The following is a 16,870-nucleotide window of genomic DNA, read 5'->3' on the forward strand; positions in this document are numbered from 1 at the left end:
AATACCGTGTACTCATGATTAAAACCAGTCTTCATGGGAAGTTCGTATACATACGTGTGATTAAAACCAGTCTTCACTATGAATACCGTGTACTCATGAATAAAACCAGTCTTCATGGAAAGTTCGTATACATACGTGTGATTAAAACCAGTCTTCACTATGAATACCGTGTACTCATGATTAAAACCAGTCTTCATGGGAAGTTCGTATACCTATGATTATAACCAGTCTTCCCCATGCATATAATGTATTTGTGATTAAAACCAGTCTTCACCATGAATATCATGTACTTATGATTAGAACCAGTCTTCACCAGAAGTTGGTGTACTTATAATTAGGACCAGTCTTCACATCGTAAACATCTTTGTCAGTATCATCATTATTGTCAACAACAAAAAAAAACATCGTTATAATAATCGTCGACCCAACCAACACCACAAGAGGTTTTAATCAAAAGAAGCGAATGCCGTTATTAATACATGTCTGTATTTATTTGGTCAAAATAACACAATGGGTCGTTCGGCCATTTACAATAGATATGTAATAATTCGGGACAAGAGAGTCTCATAAGAAAATATATCATGATAAATAGAGGGACACGCGGATATAAAATCTGAAATTGCATATGTTAATTCTTTCATCCTTAAAAAGCCTGGCATAACAATCACTAGATATCATAAGAATTCAACACCTTGGGTGTGACATAATAACTATAATAATAATACTATAAAATTTCTTTATTTGCGTCATAATAGAACTGAGGGTATCTTATTCATAAAGTCCCGCACGAAGCTAAAGTGAGCGCCCTATAGACCATTGGCTCGAGCAGACAAGAAAGTACATGTGAAGTAACCTTTATATAAGATCCGTGTTGAATCGTCTTCAGACTGGAGTGACACTGCTATAAAACTTTAATATACCGTCTAAGATTGTTTGGCACCATGGGAACTGGCCCGTTTTGGAAGCTTTTGATAATAGTGATTATTTTCATTTCGTGTACAAACTGTCAAGGTAAGAGTATTCGTTAATCTACGAACATTTTTCTTCTCAATCATTATTTCATATAAAATATCATGTGACATATAGGGGATATTATTATAGAACGCTACTTTGATAAGCTGTGTCACGTCGAGCTTGGTGTGTAAATACGTATCCGTCGAGACGGATACATGTTTACTCTGTGACTGAACCAAACGTGATGCAGATCACCGGAAAAGTGTCTCAATATTCCATTTATCATATACTTGCCTTTTTAATTATTCCTTTCTATTTTTCGGTTTCAATTTGATTTTAATTTACGGCTGTCAAATGTCCAAATATGGAATGGCTTGCGCGTATGAATATGTTACGTACTTTTGTGAATTGAAGTCAGGAGAGTCTACTCCAGCGAAACCATGTAAGAAATGAGCAAAATAAAAGATATCAGCAAAAAAAATGCTTAAAAGATTATTAACAAAAAATAACAAACATTAACGGTACTTAATTTACGAGTATACTTTAACCGTCATTTCATGTAGACGTAACGCGGCCATTTTAACGAAGTGAATGTTCGTGGAATATTTTGCCGATCATATTACATATGCGAATTTAAGGGAAGTTCGTGAGTCAATTGCTATTATTATACCTCACGTGACCTGCCCATGTTAATTTCTCATATACCCATCATGGGCAATTTCGTACTTTCACACACTGACAGTACCGTTTTGACCGGTTGACATGATACTATCACATAGCACGCGCGTCTAAAAATAGGCATTTTTTGGTTTCCCAAGCCTGAGGTGTAAGCGCTTATTAAAATATGATGTAAATCTGGCTACAACCGGTGTTTGCATTATTTCTAAACGACATTTGCAACAAAATGACAGCTAATGTAAACAAACAATAATTACAGAATTAAATGATTAAACTTGAAAGTTGTGTATTTGTAAAAATCTTATATATGTGTATAAATGTAACTGTCTTCGGTATACTAAAATAAATATTGCATGGCTTCCAGTGTGACAGTACATATTCTCCCACCTCAGATAAGTAGATCCATTAATTTAACCATGCTTATAGGAATGACGTCACCATTACGTCATATGTACTTCCGTTGTGTGGAAAATTCTCAATAAAAAATGTTCTTATGATTGATAGACATGTTTTCACATGCTCAATACACTGTAAATCAAAGATATAATTATTCCTGAAACTTTTATACCTTAAGTATCTATTCTTGCTTGATTTATCATTTAGAGTAGAGATTAAAGCATAAACCGCTGCCCTATAGTTGAAAGGTCATTTTGGAAGAACTGTCATGGCAGACGGTGCAATTTTTAGAGTTTGTTTTTCAAGTGGAGTCATTTTTCTTAGATATAACTTGACTCTCTTTTTTATTGGCTTAAAGGGTTATTTAAAGCTTGTACGTTAAGAATATATGTGGTTATCATAGCTTGCATTCGCTCGAAATGCCTTTAAATGTTGTCTAAAAATTATAAGTTTACATTGAATTATATAGGGAATAACAATGGTGTTGTGTAACCTAGAAATTATCTTGCCCACGGGCGAAGATAAAATGCCCGTATGGAACTTCTTTTAATGGTCACCACATTGTAATTACCTCCCTTGTTAAAGACTATCGTCTGTAGCGAATCATGGAAACCTTGTCTTGTGGCAATATTTAGAACGCTAGTTAATTATTTATCGCTTCAAATGTCACCAGAAAATGGTTTTCACGCACCTTTCAAGAAATAATGCTTCACTCTTCTTAGAACTATTTAACGACCGATCAGACCATTTACATACTCTGAATCACTGCGCGAATATCCATGACAACCACGAATTATCGCATATCCGTACGCAATTATTTTCACTAAGCACAAAAGAGTTCCAGCAAAAAATACATTTTTACTAAATATTGTTTAACTGAGGTTGGAGAAAAAGCATCTACCATAGCCGCTCGTGTAAGATAGGTTCATCCCGACCCTCGCGCAGGGTGTTTTGTGGAAACTCGGTAAACCTCGTTTCCGCAAAACACCCTACGCTCGGGTCGGAATGAACCTATCTTACACTCATGTTGACAAAATGTACTGTCGCACTGGAAGCCATGCAATATTTATATATTACTATTGATGAAGCGAATTCGCCTTCTTTGTACTGGCGAGCTTCTCATGTTTATAATAATGCTACAGTTAAGAACTACGAATTGGCAAACAACTAGTTGTCTAGATACGTTGTAAGTGTTCTCTGCTTCGTTCTTATCCTTATGTTTTTTTGAAGAACCATGTTCTTGAATATTTACATGCTTCTGCAGGCGTGAGTTTTATATCACACCTAAATATGATGGCTAAGTTTATCATTTTGCATGCAATAGTTATGATATTTTGCATGCAATAGTTATGATAGTTAATATGTTGTGTTGGAGATGCCGTGGCATTATATCCTCGACATACCCGCTTTCTGAAATGTTAGACAAAATGCCATTGATATTTGTTTAATCACTGAGCATAAGTTAATGCAACGATCTTTTTCTTTTTTCGACTCGATACATCACAATTATAATTCTTTCGTAACTGTTGATAAAAGTACGGATCAGTATGGTCCCTTAAAATGTTGAAAATCTGGAGTTGCAATAATGTGCAAAAAATCTCTCTCATATTGTATAAAACGAATAGAAACTATTATGAGTGATAAAATTATTGGCATAGAAGTTAAGTGTAGTAATTCGACCCCATTGTAAATGTATATATTGTGCGTATTTACTAGCATGTAACGATTTAGATCTTTATCAGTTTGAGTAATTTAGAGTCATTATTATCAAAATTATACCAAAGTGGGGAACGTTATTGCCTTAGGTGATTTTTACGAATATTATCTAACGAATGGATATAAAGGGAACGGAAAATCAAGCCCTCTTACAAATTTCATTGGCAAAAAACAAACTTTTATCTGTTCAACTATCATGTAGCAAAGGAGATGCTTACACATTTGTGCCCAACCAGTCTACATTGGACTATATTTTCATTGAGGGAACATTCTTAGAAAATGTCAAATCATTCCAAATAACAAATAATGCTGAAATAATGACGTCGGACAATCTCCCGATGATAATGAAACTTGCCATTACGCCCCGACTACAGGAGATAAAGCTTAACAGGTCGGGCATAGCATGGAACAAATGTACAAATAAACATATTGAACGATATAATTGTGCAATTCAAGACGGCCTTAAGTGTATCTTACACATAGAAAGCGACAATTGTAAACCGGACTTCTTAAATGCACTTATCACTGACACATAACATACGGGATCATCTTGCCTACTAGTCAGCAGATTCAATTAGCATGCGAAACCGTATTGGAATCATGAAGTAAAGGCCTCTCACACCGCTGCTTGACGATTACGAAGAATTTGGATGACAGCAGGTCGACCAAGGGGTAATGGGTACGATACCTATCGTGAATATAAGCAAGCTAAAGCAAAGTTCAGTAACATTCAGAGACAAAAACAAAGATAAAGTGAAAACAAAAACTTGGATGAACTGAATCGCACCGCAAAGCTTGACTATAGACAGTTCTGGAAATCATTAAAAAGTTCGAGTGGGAAAAACACTGAAATTTGCAATGAACTGATATTTGATGATGTGAGATATTTTGATGAAAAGGTCGTTAAAGGCTTCCAAAAATATTTTGAAAATGTGTTCGATCACAACTATCAATTTTCGCGTGAAGATGAAGCAATAAAATGCGTGTACAAGATTTTGCTAGCAATGACAGTTGCCAAGACATAATGCTGTTGCGCTAAATACTACCAGTTGAGGTCGAATCAGTTGTGAAAACGCTTAAGAAGCAAACGTCACCATGAATCGACAATATACTAAATGAACATGCCATACACGGAGGGAAAGTGTTTCAAACCGCCATCTTGAAGGTGTTTAACTCAGCCCTACGTAACGAAACAATACATGAGACGTGGAAGACAGGTATTATAATACCACTTCATAAAGGAAAAGGAAAAACAAAGAATGACCCCAACAGCTTCAAGCCAGTGTCGCTATTGCCTTGCTTTTGTAAAATCCTTCAAAGAATCTTATTGAATAGAATAAATAACCATGTCAAAATGCATCGCATACAATTTCAGTCGCCACAGCAACAGGGTTTTCAGACAGGACTCAGCTGTCTCACAACCGCCTTTAACTTCCAGGAAACAGTGTACACGCAGATATAAACTGAAAGTAACGTGTACATGGCGTGATTGGACCAGAAGGCCGCGTTTGATTCTGTATGGCACACCGGTTTGTTTTACAAACTCGGTCAGTTAGGACTTACTGGAAAGTTTCTACGTATCATTATGAGCACGTATGGCAATCTGTAATGTGTGGTACGCACAAACGGACTAAACTCAGATTTAATTTAAGTTCGCAGATCAGTACGCCAAGAAGGGGGTACTTTCGACATTTCTCTATTTAGTTTACGTCGATCAGTTGTTATTGCATATAATAGCAACATGTTCAAAACAAGCGTAGCAGGAGCGTGGCTTAATTGAATCGGCGTAAAAAGTTGTAAGAACGTAGTTAGATCTTTAAAAGCGTAAAAGCATCGTGGAAACTTCTATCTGCATCTAGCCATGGTTGGACCCAGCATCTTCGTTCCCTTCTTCTTCTCCTCTGAATTATATTTTCAATTTGATATTCGACAAGCATCTGATCTTGCTGAAGGATAACAAGTTGTACCAATTCTAGCCTGTTTATTTTTCAACGTGTTTGATAGAACGGAAAATCTGATTGAAATCCCTCAATTTATATATACGCGTTGAATCAAATCGTGCAATGATCGTGGAGAGAACGTAGTGTGGTCGGCAAGAGCGTGGCGACATTGTGGAACAGTCTACCAACTTAGTAGGGTCGTGTTCATCGTGGTGAACACGTCGTTAAAGCGGCACAAGATCGGTGTTGGTCGCGGTGGAATCGTGGTACAAGCGAAAAAGCAACGTATCGGTAACGCCGTGGTCGTTGATAAATCGTAGTACAAGCGTAGATCAGGCGATACGCGGACGATACTCATCTATTTTGACGAAGTTCTCGCTCCGTTCTGATAATTTATTCCAGGTGAGCATTTACTTCAAAAATGCTAATATGTGATACGCAGGCTTCCGAAATAAAACTGGAAAGCTCCTGAGTAAACATCTACGCTCAATATATATGCCTGATTCAAAAAACCGCATCGACTCACGATCGTCTTCCAGATCGACACCAAAAAGGCGCATCGACTACAGCTGATCGATCTATAAAATGCGTTAAATCGCCAAAATTAAATTGACTCGTAAAACTTTGATCGGTTTAAAAATAGAAACCGTATGGCAATAAGAATACTTATGCTATAAATTAAATGATCGCATAAGTTTTCAGGGCTTTAGCAAAGCAATATAATAATACAAGGCAAAAATTAACAACCTCTAGAGTTTGAACGTCGTGGTTATAGCAAGCCTGGTATAAAGGATGTGACTTAAATGTAAAATAAAATGAAACAAGATGGCTGGCTGACTAAGATTATGCAAAAACATGCTATAAAACAGTCAAAATTATGTGAAAATCCTAATGTTTAAGGGTTAGAAACTGATGAAACAAAGTGATACTAGTCTTTTACACAATAAAGCTATGTTGCTTGCAAGTTTTAAATCTTTCCGGTTGAAAGGTAACACATACCTATAAAGGATTTAATTTTAGTTACCCCAATGCTGAAAACAACAAGTCTAACATAATAACTGTGAGTACTACTGTTTAAAACAATATATCTCTAGATAAATGACCTCAAATCATTATTCTTTCTTTTTATTGTTGGACGGGAGGTCATAAAGTTTGATTACCACGACAACAAAAAAGGTTAATTTAACCGAACCTTGTATCGTGGTGCTTCAGTTATTTTGAAGTCAGACCCCCGATGAATAGGCTTGTTCTCCCATTTGGAAACTTGCGATATTAAAGACGGTATCCAAAATGGCCGCAAGTAGACTCATCTCATAGATTCATTAAGGATATATTTATGTCATTATCAAGCACTTGACCATATCAAGCTCAATATGGTGTCAAAGATCGTCATCAAAATTAAACTGAATTAAATGAACGTTAACTTTAAATAGGCGTGTTTTCTGTAAGAACTTATTTTAGATTTGTTGAAAATAATCCTGTTCAACATTAAAGAGAAGTTAATGACGAGAAATTATTTGAATGTGAGAAATGCAAATGAGTAATAAAAATATGAATAAACAATACCATATCGATCCAACATGGGAATCTCTAAAAAGAATTCCTTCTTGTCACTTTGCTTTGCAATATGGCAATTTTTTCAAAAATAGAATTTTCTATTTATTCATTTATTGATATTTCTTTAACATTTTATATTAAGTATACATCAAGTATACGACAGCCTTTGAACATATGTGCGATTTCCACAACGCTACACATAATCGATGTCTTAGTTAACAGACGACTTTAAACTTAAAATACACTGAAAGATATTTCATAAAAGACAAGAGAATTTCAAAACCGGGTCGTTCAAAACATCGGTTTTCTCGAGGTTTAGGCTCTGCCCCGGCGACCTCGAGCGATCGGAGTTTTACTGTATTTACGTCAATAATACATTCAAATGTATACATACATGATTAAACATTTAGTTATAATGAAAATAAACAGTAAAAGTGAATGCATATGTTTCATATAACAATGCAAGCAGTATGTAGTGCCAGAAACATAAATTTCGATTGGGAAACTCAAAATAATCCCATATAAAACTACAAATTATTGACGAAAGCTAAAGCAAAATAAAATAACGTGAACAATTACGTCAAAACAGGCGTGTCATAAAAATCATATGTTCACGAGCGGCGAAGCCATGAGTAAAAATATATTTTTTTCTATGATCACTAATGGAATAAAATACGATCTAACACTGCAATAATCAGACTTTCTGCTTCTGTTATGCTTATTTTATTTCACGCGTGTCATAGAAAAATTATATTTTCACGAGTGGCGAAGTCTTGAGTAAAAATATAGTTTTTCTATGATCACAAGTGGAATAAAATATGAATCACTGAAATTATCAAATTTTCTGTTTCTTTAATGCTAATTTTCCGAGTTTTATAGACTTTTCATTTATTTTCTTAATAACTCTCTTTTTTGAAAAGGATATTATTTACGCATCTACCCGTGGGGCGCCCTAATGCAAAATTATAGCTGTTTTTTTTCTATTTCCGGTTTGTTGAGAAAGAGTTCTCTGATATTTTGTTGTATAGTTTATCGTTCGCTCGTTGTTTAGTCGCTTAGTACTAGAATATCAATACATTAGGTTGATGGATTTGAAAACGATACTTCTGGCTTGATGTGCTTACATGATGTGACTCAAAAGAAGACATTTCACGTGGTTTTCAAAGATCACATTGGTTCAAGAACTGGAATTTTCATATGGGAAGAATATGGTCAATGGTTGTTTAACTGCGTTGTGATTTTTGTTATGAATTGGCTTTTTTAAAACAAAATATTATCCAAGGGGTATCTAATCATCATAATTGTTTGGATAAGAGTGAGGTTTGTGGACATGAACTGGTTTGAACCCCCAGTAAATTTACATTCAACTGACGGCAGTACCTTGATAAACATACATATTTTTTATATATATAGTATGAATGCACTATGCTGTTTGTGAAGTTTTGTGCTGTTCTTCCATGTTTCTTGTTTGTGATTTTATGTTCTATGTCTTTGGCGTTTACCCAGTGCCATTAAACCGGGTTTATGTTTAAACTTTTTGCTACTGAGCTTGTTTCTGTAGCTTTTCGCATAAATATTAAATGAAGGAACAATATTATAATTTTGCGAACACTTTTTGATACATACTACTAATAATATAAATATGATAAAAGAAGAAAGGTAATTTTAGAAAATCAAATTATTGGGATTTTTTATACTTTGTGCTTGAAATGACATTGACATTAACCTTGAAATGTGAAACCTTGAAACTTCCCGTACATAATTTGAGAAGTAATATCCATGTAAATATTCACTTTTAGTATTTGAATTAAAATAGTCATACTAGTATACATACTGAAATGTCAATTTATGGCGGCGATCCTGGGCGCCATCTTAGGTACTTCCATTTTGCAAGAGCCGCCAAGTGGTCTAACTCACTTTTCATAATCTATAGACTTAAACCAACATTATTTTATGTCAGCATTTTGTATAGCAGAGTGGTGCAGTAAATTTTCTAATTGTTTTCATTTTCCCATTAAACCCATATTATACTAAATAATAACTTATTTAAGACCTTTTTCTTATTTTGACACTTTATCATCTTATTTGTACCATTGCATAGTTCTAAATTGTGTTTGAAATAATGGCATTTTCCCAATATTTAGTGCAAAGTAAAATATTACGAGTTAGGAATGTTGGGCGTTTTTGGGGCTGGTAAACGTTTGTCAACAATTTGTGTTTCGTCCGGGTTGTAACTTGGTCATGCAAAAGGGGACTTTAAACATAACACAATTCATTACGAGAAGCCAGCAAGTTGCGTGCAAACAGATGTCTGTAGTTCAAATATCAATAGTAAACTAAAACGTTTCTGATGAATATTCCTTGTGTGTTACTTGTCCTGGCTTAACATGTCAACAAGTAACTGCCGTGTCGAGTGTAGGACCCTTGTCAGAAGGTCAAAGGTCAAGGCCACATTGGCTATTGATAAAAAATCCTTGTATTATGTCTAAGCAACATGGTCAATCGGGAATGGCTCACATGTTTGCCATCAAAGATCGTTGTAAGAAGGTTTTAAAGTCAATGTCACAATTTAAGTGTCATTGGTAAGATATTCTTGTATTTAACTTCTTCGACATAATAGGGATGCATAGCCATGACGTTGGCACCACTTGCATTCCTAGTCAAATCACACTTCCATTCAAACGATATTGAAATATTTTGATATTCAATTCAACGACTTTTCATAAGGCTGTAAAATTATGTTTATTCAGCGGCTTAGTCGAAATTGAAAGAGTTTCGACAAAGCTCGAGTCTTTACATAGAAAAGCATATAGAGTATAGATTGACTTTTATCCATATGTTGCTTATTCATCCTTTGTTAAAATTGATCCTTTCAAGTTAACATGTTTTACTTTTGGCCTAATTGTTTCGAGTCCTGTAAATGTTCATTGTAAGAAATGAATTTTGATATAGACATTAAAGGCACGATCTACGGCTGTCCTTTTTGACTAACTCACAGTATAAAAAGATCAAAGAATGTCTACTGTTCCAAAGGCCTCGTTAAAATTGAATTTTAAAATGAGTGTTTGCCTTCCTAAGGTTCAGTTGTCGCAAGCACTATAAGACTAAGTTACGGCACAACGAAATCAGAAGGTCGCGTTGAAGTATTTCGCAATGGAACATGGGGTACGGTCTGTGATTATGGATTATTAAGAAGAAACGTTGCCAAGGTCGTGTGTCGAGAGCTGGGATATAATACGTAAGATATTTTGTAGAAGAAGTATTGTTTGAATAGAAAATGTTTTTGTTTAAGTGTTTCTTGTTATGTTCTGATGCTGTTTTGTAAATATTTACTTGCCATTTATCACTCATTCATGTCTAAAGTCACAAATGTATTGGAAACGAAACATGTTTGGTTTGAATGCTGTTAACATTTTATTGGCTTTAACCCCTCATTTATGCAAAAATCCTAAATATATTGGTAATCTGGGATACACAATTAACAAGTTAAAAGGATACCAGCATTAAATTCAATCTAGAAATCGGGTAAGAGATAGTGTATTTCAGCATTTTAAATGATTGAGTTAAAAATATTTATTTTCATCTCGTATATCAAAACGTTTGACAAATCTTTATCAGTTGCATATATCATGAGCGGAAATGAATGTTCAATAATCAGAAATAATGCATTTCTAAAAAAGAAACATATGTAAGTATTAATCAAACGTTTTCATTTACAGTGATATTGTGGCATTACGTTCGGGTAAGCATTTCGGTGAAGGTAGTGACCCGATTTGGCTGGCCGATGTTTCATGCCAAGGAGACGAGTCTTCAATCAACGCGTGTAAGTTCACTCGACCAGAGGTGTACAACTGCAGACATATAGATGATGTCGGAGTTATATGTGATGGTAGGTTGATTTACCGGTGTCTGGTTGAAACCACAGTGGCTTGATGACAAAGGCTCATTAAAGTCACAATAAAAAAATTCAACCAGCCAAAATTATATTTTATACATACTTGAACATGTATATCATCAATATAATACATTGCCATAAACATAAAATGAGATTTAAAAAAAAAATACCCTATACTGTATTTTTTTTAAATCTCATTCAATGTATAAAATATAATTTTGGCTGGTTGAATTTTTTATTGTGACTTTAATGAGCCTTTGTCATCAAGCCACTGTGGTTGAAACAGCCCCCTCTCTCCGATTATTTTTTTTTCAGTAAACTAAATGAGGCCATTATAAAAACTTTGATGTTGTATTTGTATGCATTTTGTTATTTTTGTTCAATTACTATGTATATATAGAAACTCAGGATATAAAGAATACATTTCGATTGCCGTAAAGTATTAGCTTATTCAGAACTACGACAACGAACCTATATGTAAAGGAAATTCAAAAAGTTGGTTAATGCGAATCAATTCGGTTTTATTCTTCCGCATTTATACACGTTCTATGACTGGTGATTATACAATGAGCGGAATACGTATAACAGCGATATGTGTATGACGTTAAATCGGTTATGACAACGGTCCCGATTGTTCTAGGATAAGAGTGCATATACAGACCATACATGATAAACTATGACTCCTCAACGTCCATCACCGTGGAGTTAACCAAAATCTACTACAGTATAGTCGTGCCGTTCCACGGGCAAGATATACCGTGACGTGAATATGTATTGCAGTCGTAATGATTCGTTGACATTCGTTCTCTCGTTGTAGTGGGTCATTGTCGTGGGTGGTATTAACATGAGTCTTGAGAAATCGGGCGGAGTCCTTAGGGTACGAGGAGGGTCTTAATATATATATTCAGTTGTTTAGTCGTAGCTGTGTCCGGTTTTCTTTTAAAGTGATTAGCAATAATGCAAACTAGTATCTTCATTTGGATTAATTTATGCATTCATTATTAATTAAATTTTAAAATGTTTTTTCTTTTCTTCTGTAGAAAATACAAGTGATATAAGACTACAAGACGGTACAACGAAATTAGAGGGTCGCGTGGAAGTATTTCACAATGGAACGTGGGGAACGGTCTGTGGATACGTAAGCAGAAACTTTGCAAAGGTCGTGTGTCGACAGCTGGGATATGTTACGTATGTTTTCAAACGACAAAAGTAACTGATCAAAACAAAAACATGTTTTTTATGCATTACTTAGTCAAAAATTGTTATAGATGGAATTCATTGTTGTTTTGGTCGTTTTTTGTTTTGTTTTGGAAACATGTTTTGGCTCTAATTACCTCATTAATGCCAACGTCCCAAATGTATTGGCAATCTGGTATAGACATTTGGCAAGCGCAAAGGAAACCAGCGTTAATTTCAATCCACGAATCCAAATCAACTGGTTGTCTTTATGCGAACAGCATTTTGTAGTGGGTGAGTTTCAAAGGTTCTTTTTTAAATATAAGGAAACAAGAATCAGTCACATATATTACGAGTGGAAAGGGTTAAAAATCGGAATTGTGCATTTCTAATTTAGAAATATGTATTTATCAGACTTGTTAAATTTTAGTGACATTGCAGAGGTGGGTCGGAATGCCTATTTCGGTGAAGGTAGTGGCCTGATTTGGCTAGAAAGAGTTGTATGCGAAGGAGACGAATCTTCGATTGACGCGTGTTATTTTACTTACATATGGGGAGAGCACTACTGTGGACATGATCGTGATGTCGGAGTTAAATGTTATGGTAGGTTGATTTTCTTTTTAGATGGGAACCGGTTCATCAATAATATAAGGAGCGATTTAAACCATGCTGTACAAGGGTTTAAATATACAAACTTGCTCAATAGTGTCTTGAAGAAACAGCCTCTTGATCATTATTATTTCATTAACATTTATAAATCCATTAGAATATATTTCATCATTGTACAGTAGTGAAACTCCGGAAATAACGACTACATTTTCTGGACTTGATATCAGTCCTTGTGTATTTTAAATATAAAAACGTTTTTACCCGCCAGAAAGTGAAAATTTAAGCAGTAAATTAAAACCCGTATTACAAACTACGCTTAGAAAACAATATTTGAAGGAAAATGCTAAAAGTTGAAAAAAGAGTATATTGCTTCAGTATTTATACATGTTCTTTGAAAAGCATACGATTTATATCATGTTACACCTCATACGTTTTTCTAAAGCCCTTTTCCTTCTAAAGTTGTCATGCTTTGATAGTAATAATTGATTTGTACTGGTTAAGGTAAAGGTCAAGTACTGTTTTTTTTGTAAACCGACATGGAAAATGAAAATTCAACACCTACTGAATCAGTATACAACACCTCCATTCACATTTTAGTTGTGTGCAACATAGATCTATTGTTTGCAGCATTTATTGTGTGTGTCCATTTTATAAAGATAGTAGACAAATGTGCTTACCACGATATTATTGTCATTGGCCAACCAAGAAAAAACTATGTAATTTGTTAAGTTCTGAAAATGCAGCATTATTAAGGAAACTTGCTAAATTTGTTTATATTGCCACTGAAAAGCGCAAAAGTGCTTTAATTTAATTTAATTATTGCTTACTAGTATTTGAATAGCTATATTTATATTTGTTCTTGAATTTATGCTCTTCTCATACAACATTAATGTCAATACTGTTTTATATTACCGCCGTGAATGTATATATATGCATTTGGCTACGAACATGTTAGTGTTTATGCCAAATAAAAGTTCTGTTCTGTGTGGCAAGAAAACTACTGAATTTTGAATACTCGAAACAATTGCGAAAAATGTGAATTAAGGACAAAAGAACAACTTATAATACTTATTATAATAATAATATTAACATAATACTATGATAATTATGATTATGAGTTTTATGATTATGGTTATTTGTTTTTATTACTTATATTATCATAATTAGTATTATAATTATTATCATTATTATTATTATTATTATTATTATTATTATTATTACTACATATATTATTATTATCATTAACATTTGTACGAGTCGATTATCATTATTATTATTATTCCTTTTACTTATATTTTGCTCATTAACAAATATGCAAATACCTGGGTTATAAGGTCGGGGTTTGTTAGCGGACGGTCCGGTTGTCGACTTTGCTCGACTATGTTAATTATAGCACGACCGTATGCTACGTGAAAAGTCAATGAAACGCTTCAGTCAGTGGTAAAAATCCCATCAATTTTGGCTTGTGAAGCTGTTACTTGATCACGCATTTGTAATTTAAAATTTCACACATGTTCATCATGGGAAGACGACTTGTCGCTTGCAAGACACACTTAATGGTCATTAGACAAAAATCCTTGAGATTTGGCCTGTCTGGGCTAACAATGCTTTAGGGGTTTTAAAATACATTGGACAAATGTTCACCATGAGTAACTGGCATAAGACCCAAATGAGTATGTCAAATGTCATATTGATTATTTTAAATTATATATGAAAGCATTACTTTCAATTTACCTATATTTGACTCATTTATTACAATATGCAGCTTTGGTAGTAGTAGTAATTGTAGAAGTAGTAGTAGTAGTAACAGTAGAAGTAGTAGTAGTAGTAGTAGTAAAAGTAGTAGTAGTAGTAGTAGTAGTAGTAGTAGTAGTAGTAGTAGTAGTAGTAGTAGTAGTAGTAGTAGTAGTAGTAGTAGTGTTATTCGAAGTAGTAGTAATAGTAGTAGTAGTAGTAGTAGTATCCGAACGAGACGTGATGCAGGTCACCAGAAAATCGTTCTATCGTAATAATCCATTTATTATAGACCTGCCTTTTTAAAGTTTTCTTTTTATTTTTCGGTTTTAATTTGTTTGAAATTTACCGCCATCCGTCAAATGCGCGTATGAATTCGAATGTGTTACGTAGTTTTTGTAATGAAGTCAACTGAGGCTACTACGAAACGAAGTCAGAAGTTAACAGAATTCATTTTATTGAGCAAAATAAGTACAAAATGGTTTACGTTTTAGCAAAATTAGCAAATTGCTATTTCGAAAACAATTATTAAACGTCACAACACAAAAAACAACAGAAAAACGGTACTTATTTTGCGAGTATACATTTATCGTCATTTCATGTAAACGCTACGTGGCCAGTTTTAACTAAATAAATATTTGTTGGATTTTTTGTAGATCATAATATGCAGAATTGAGGGAAGATGAGTCAATCGCTGTTTCTATCGATGACGCGAATTCGCCTTCTTCTTATGCTCATATTGATGAAAATAAACATGGATAATGCAACAATTTATGAACTTCAAATGACAAACAACTAGTTCGCTGAAGTATATGTCTAGATAGATTGGAAGTGTTCTCTGATTCGTGCTGATCCTCATAGTTCTTCAAAGACCATGAGAACCATGTTCCTAAATATGCACATACTTCTGGAGCATGAGTAAAGTCAGATAATTTAATGTATTTAATAGTTGACAGGTTTTACCTGTTTTTTGTCACCCTAGTTTTAGCAACGCGAAAGTAGTTCCGAGATTATACACGGTACTCGCATAATACGGAATCAGAACACGACAGTATCATCAGAAGTTTTCAATACGGCGTGCTGTATTTTCACTGTTGGATATGGAAATTGAATTTGATTGGCATATAATGAATAAATACATATATAATTTACATTTTTTAAACAGAGCCTTAAATTAAACAAGTATTCCATTGATAAATTATATGGAGCACTTATAATTATTTAAAAATGCTTTAAGTGATGCTAGTGATGCTAACATTTTCTGAAAAACTTAAATTCTGCAATTGAAATTGAATGATATATAGCTGTATTTCAAATTATACATTTTGTGGTTGTAGTGTGTTTAGTCACATACATAAACGAAACAAATCACCTTAAAACAAATAAAGAAACATTATTATCGATATGTGGTTGGTTTTAATTCCCTTAAACTATTTAAAGGTCATGTACAAAATTGCAATCGAAATGCTATTTTATGTTATATACTCGTAGTAACCTGCTTTGTACCGGACGTATACGACGCTTCCAAAGACACGGGGGCAACGATTGTGTACAACGAGACAGTTACCTATGCATGCGCAGGAGGTAACAACCATTCTGATGGCGATTTAGTAAGGACATGTCAAGCTGACGGCCAATTGAATGGTACTTCCCCAACTTGTACTCTAGGTATGTGGTTATAGGTATATATTTACACCTCAACTTCCATTCCTTAAATGAACTGCTTTTCCGCAATTGCGTTTATCAATCGATGAACGAAACATCTTCGGGTATGTTCGAATCGCAATTCATTGCATAACGATATAAGTACATTATTGTTTGTATTGTGTCAGCAGCTCCCGTAAATGATAAATCAACATTTTAGAAAGTGTTAATTTGTTATATTTTAAATGTATTGTTGCCATAAGAGTTTCAATTTTTCGATTAAAGTGATTTTAAATGGTTGATCTTTTCCCGCGCTATTTTACGTCATTTGAAAAAAAATGTTTCCAGTTACAGTCGGATCGTTCAATTTACAAAATGGGTAAAATAGGAATACTTAAAGGATTTCTTAAATGAAATGAAAATCTTTTGTAACAATTATTGAATGAAATGATCTATTGGTGTAAATATAAGGAATGAATTGCGGGGTTGAAGTCATTATCGGGAATATGAACGCAAGTAGGCTGGTCAAAGTTCGCATGGAGTCCTTCGGACTCCACACACCTTGACCAGC

The 16,870-nt window shown here is 34.1% G+C and overlaps 1 protein-coding gene across 1 annotated transcript in view; it reads left to right on the forward strand.

The window, feature by feature from the left end:
- Positions 1-855: 855 nt before the first annotated feature.
- LOC128237790 (deleted in malignant brain tumors 1 protein-like) overlaps positions 856-16,870 on the forward strand; it is a 431,829-nt gene continuing 415,814 nt past the window's right edge. The window contains exon 1 of the mRNA XM_052953374.1: positions 856-1,011. Coding sequence (XP_052809334.1) covers positions 942-1,011 — 70 coding nt within the window. The 5' untranslated portion in view covers positions 856-941. The remainder of the gene's footprint in view (positions 1,012-16,870) is intronic.

This window comes from Mya arenaria, chromosome 6 (assembly GCF_026914265.1).
Source record: "Mya arenaria isolate MELC-2E11 chromosome 6, ASM2691426v1".
NCBI lineage: Eukaryota > Metazoa > Mollusca > Bivalvia > Myida > Myidae > Mya > Mya arenaria.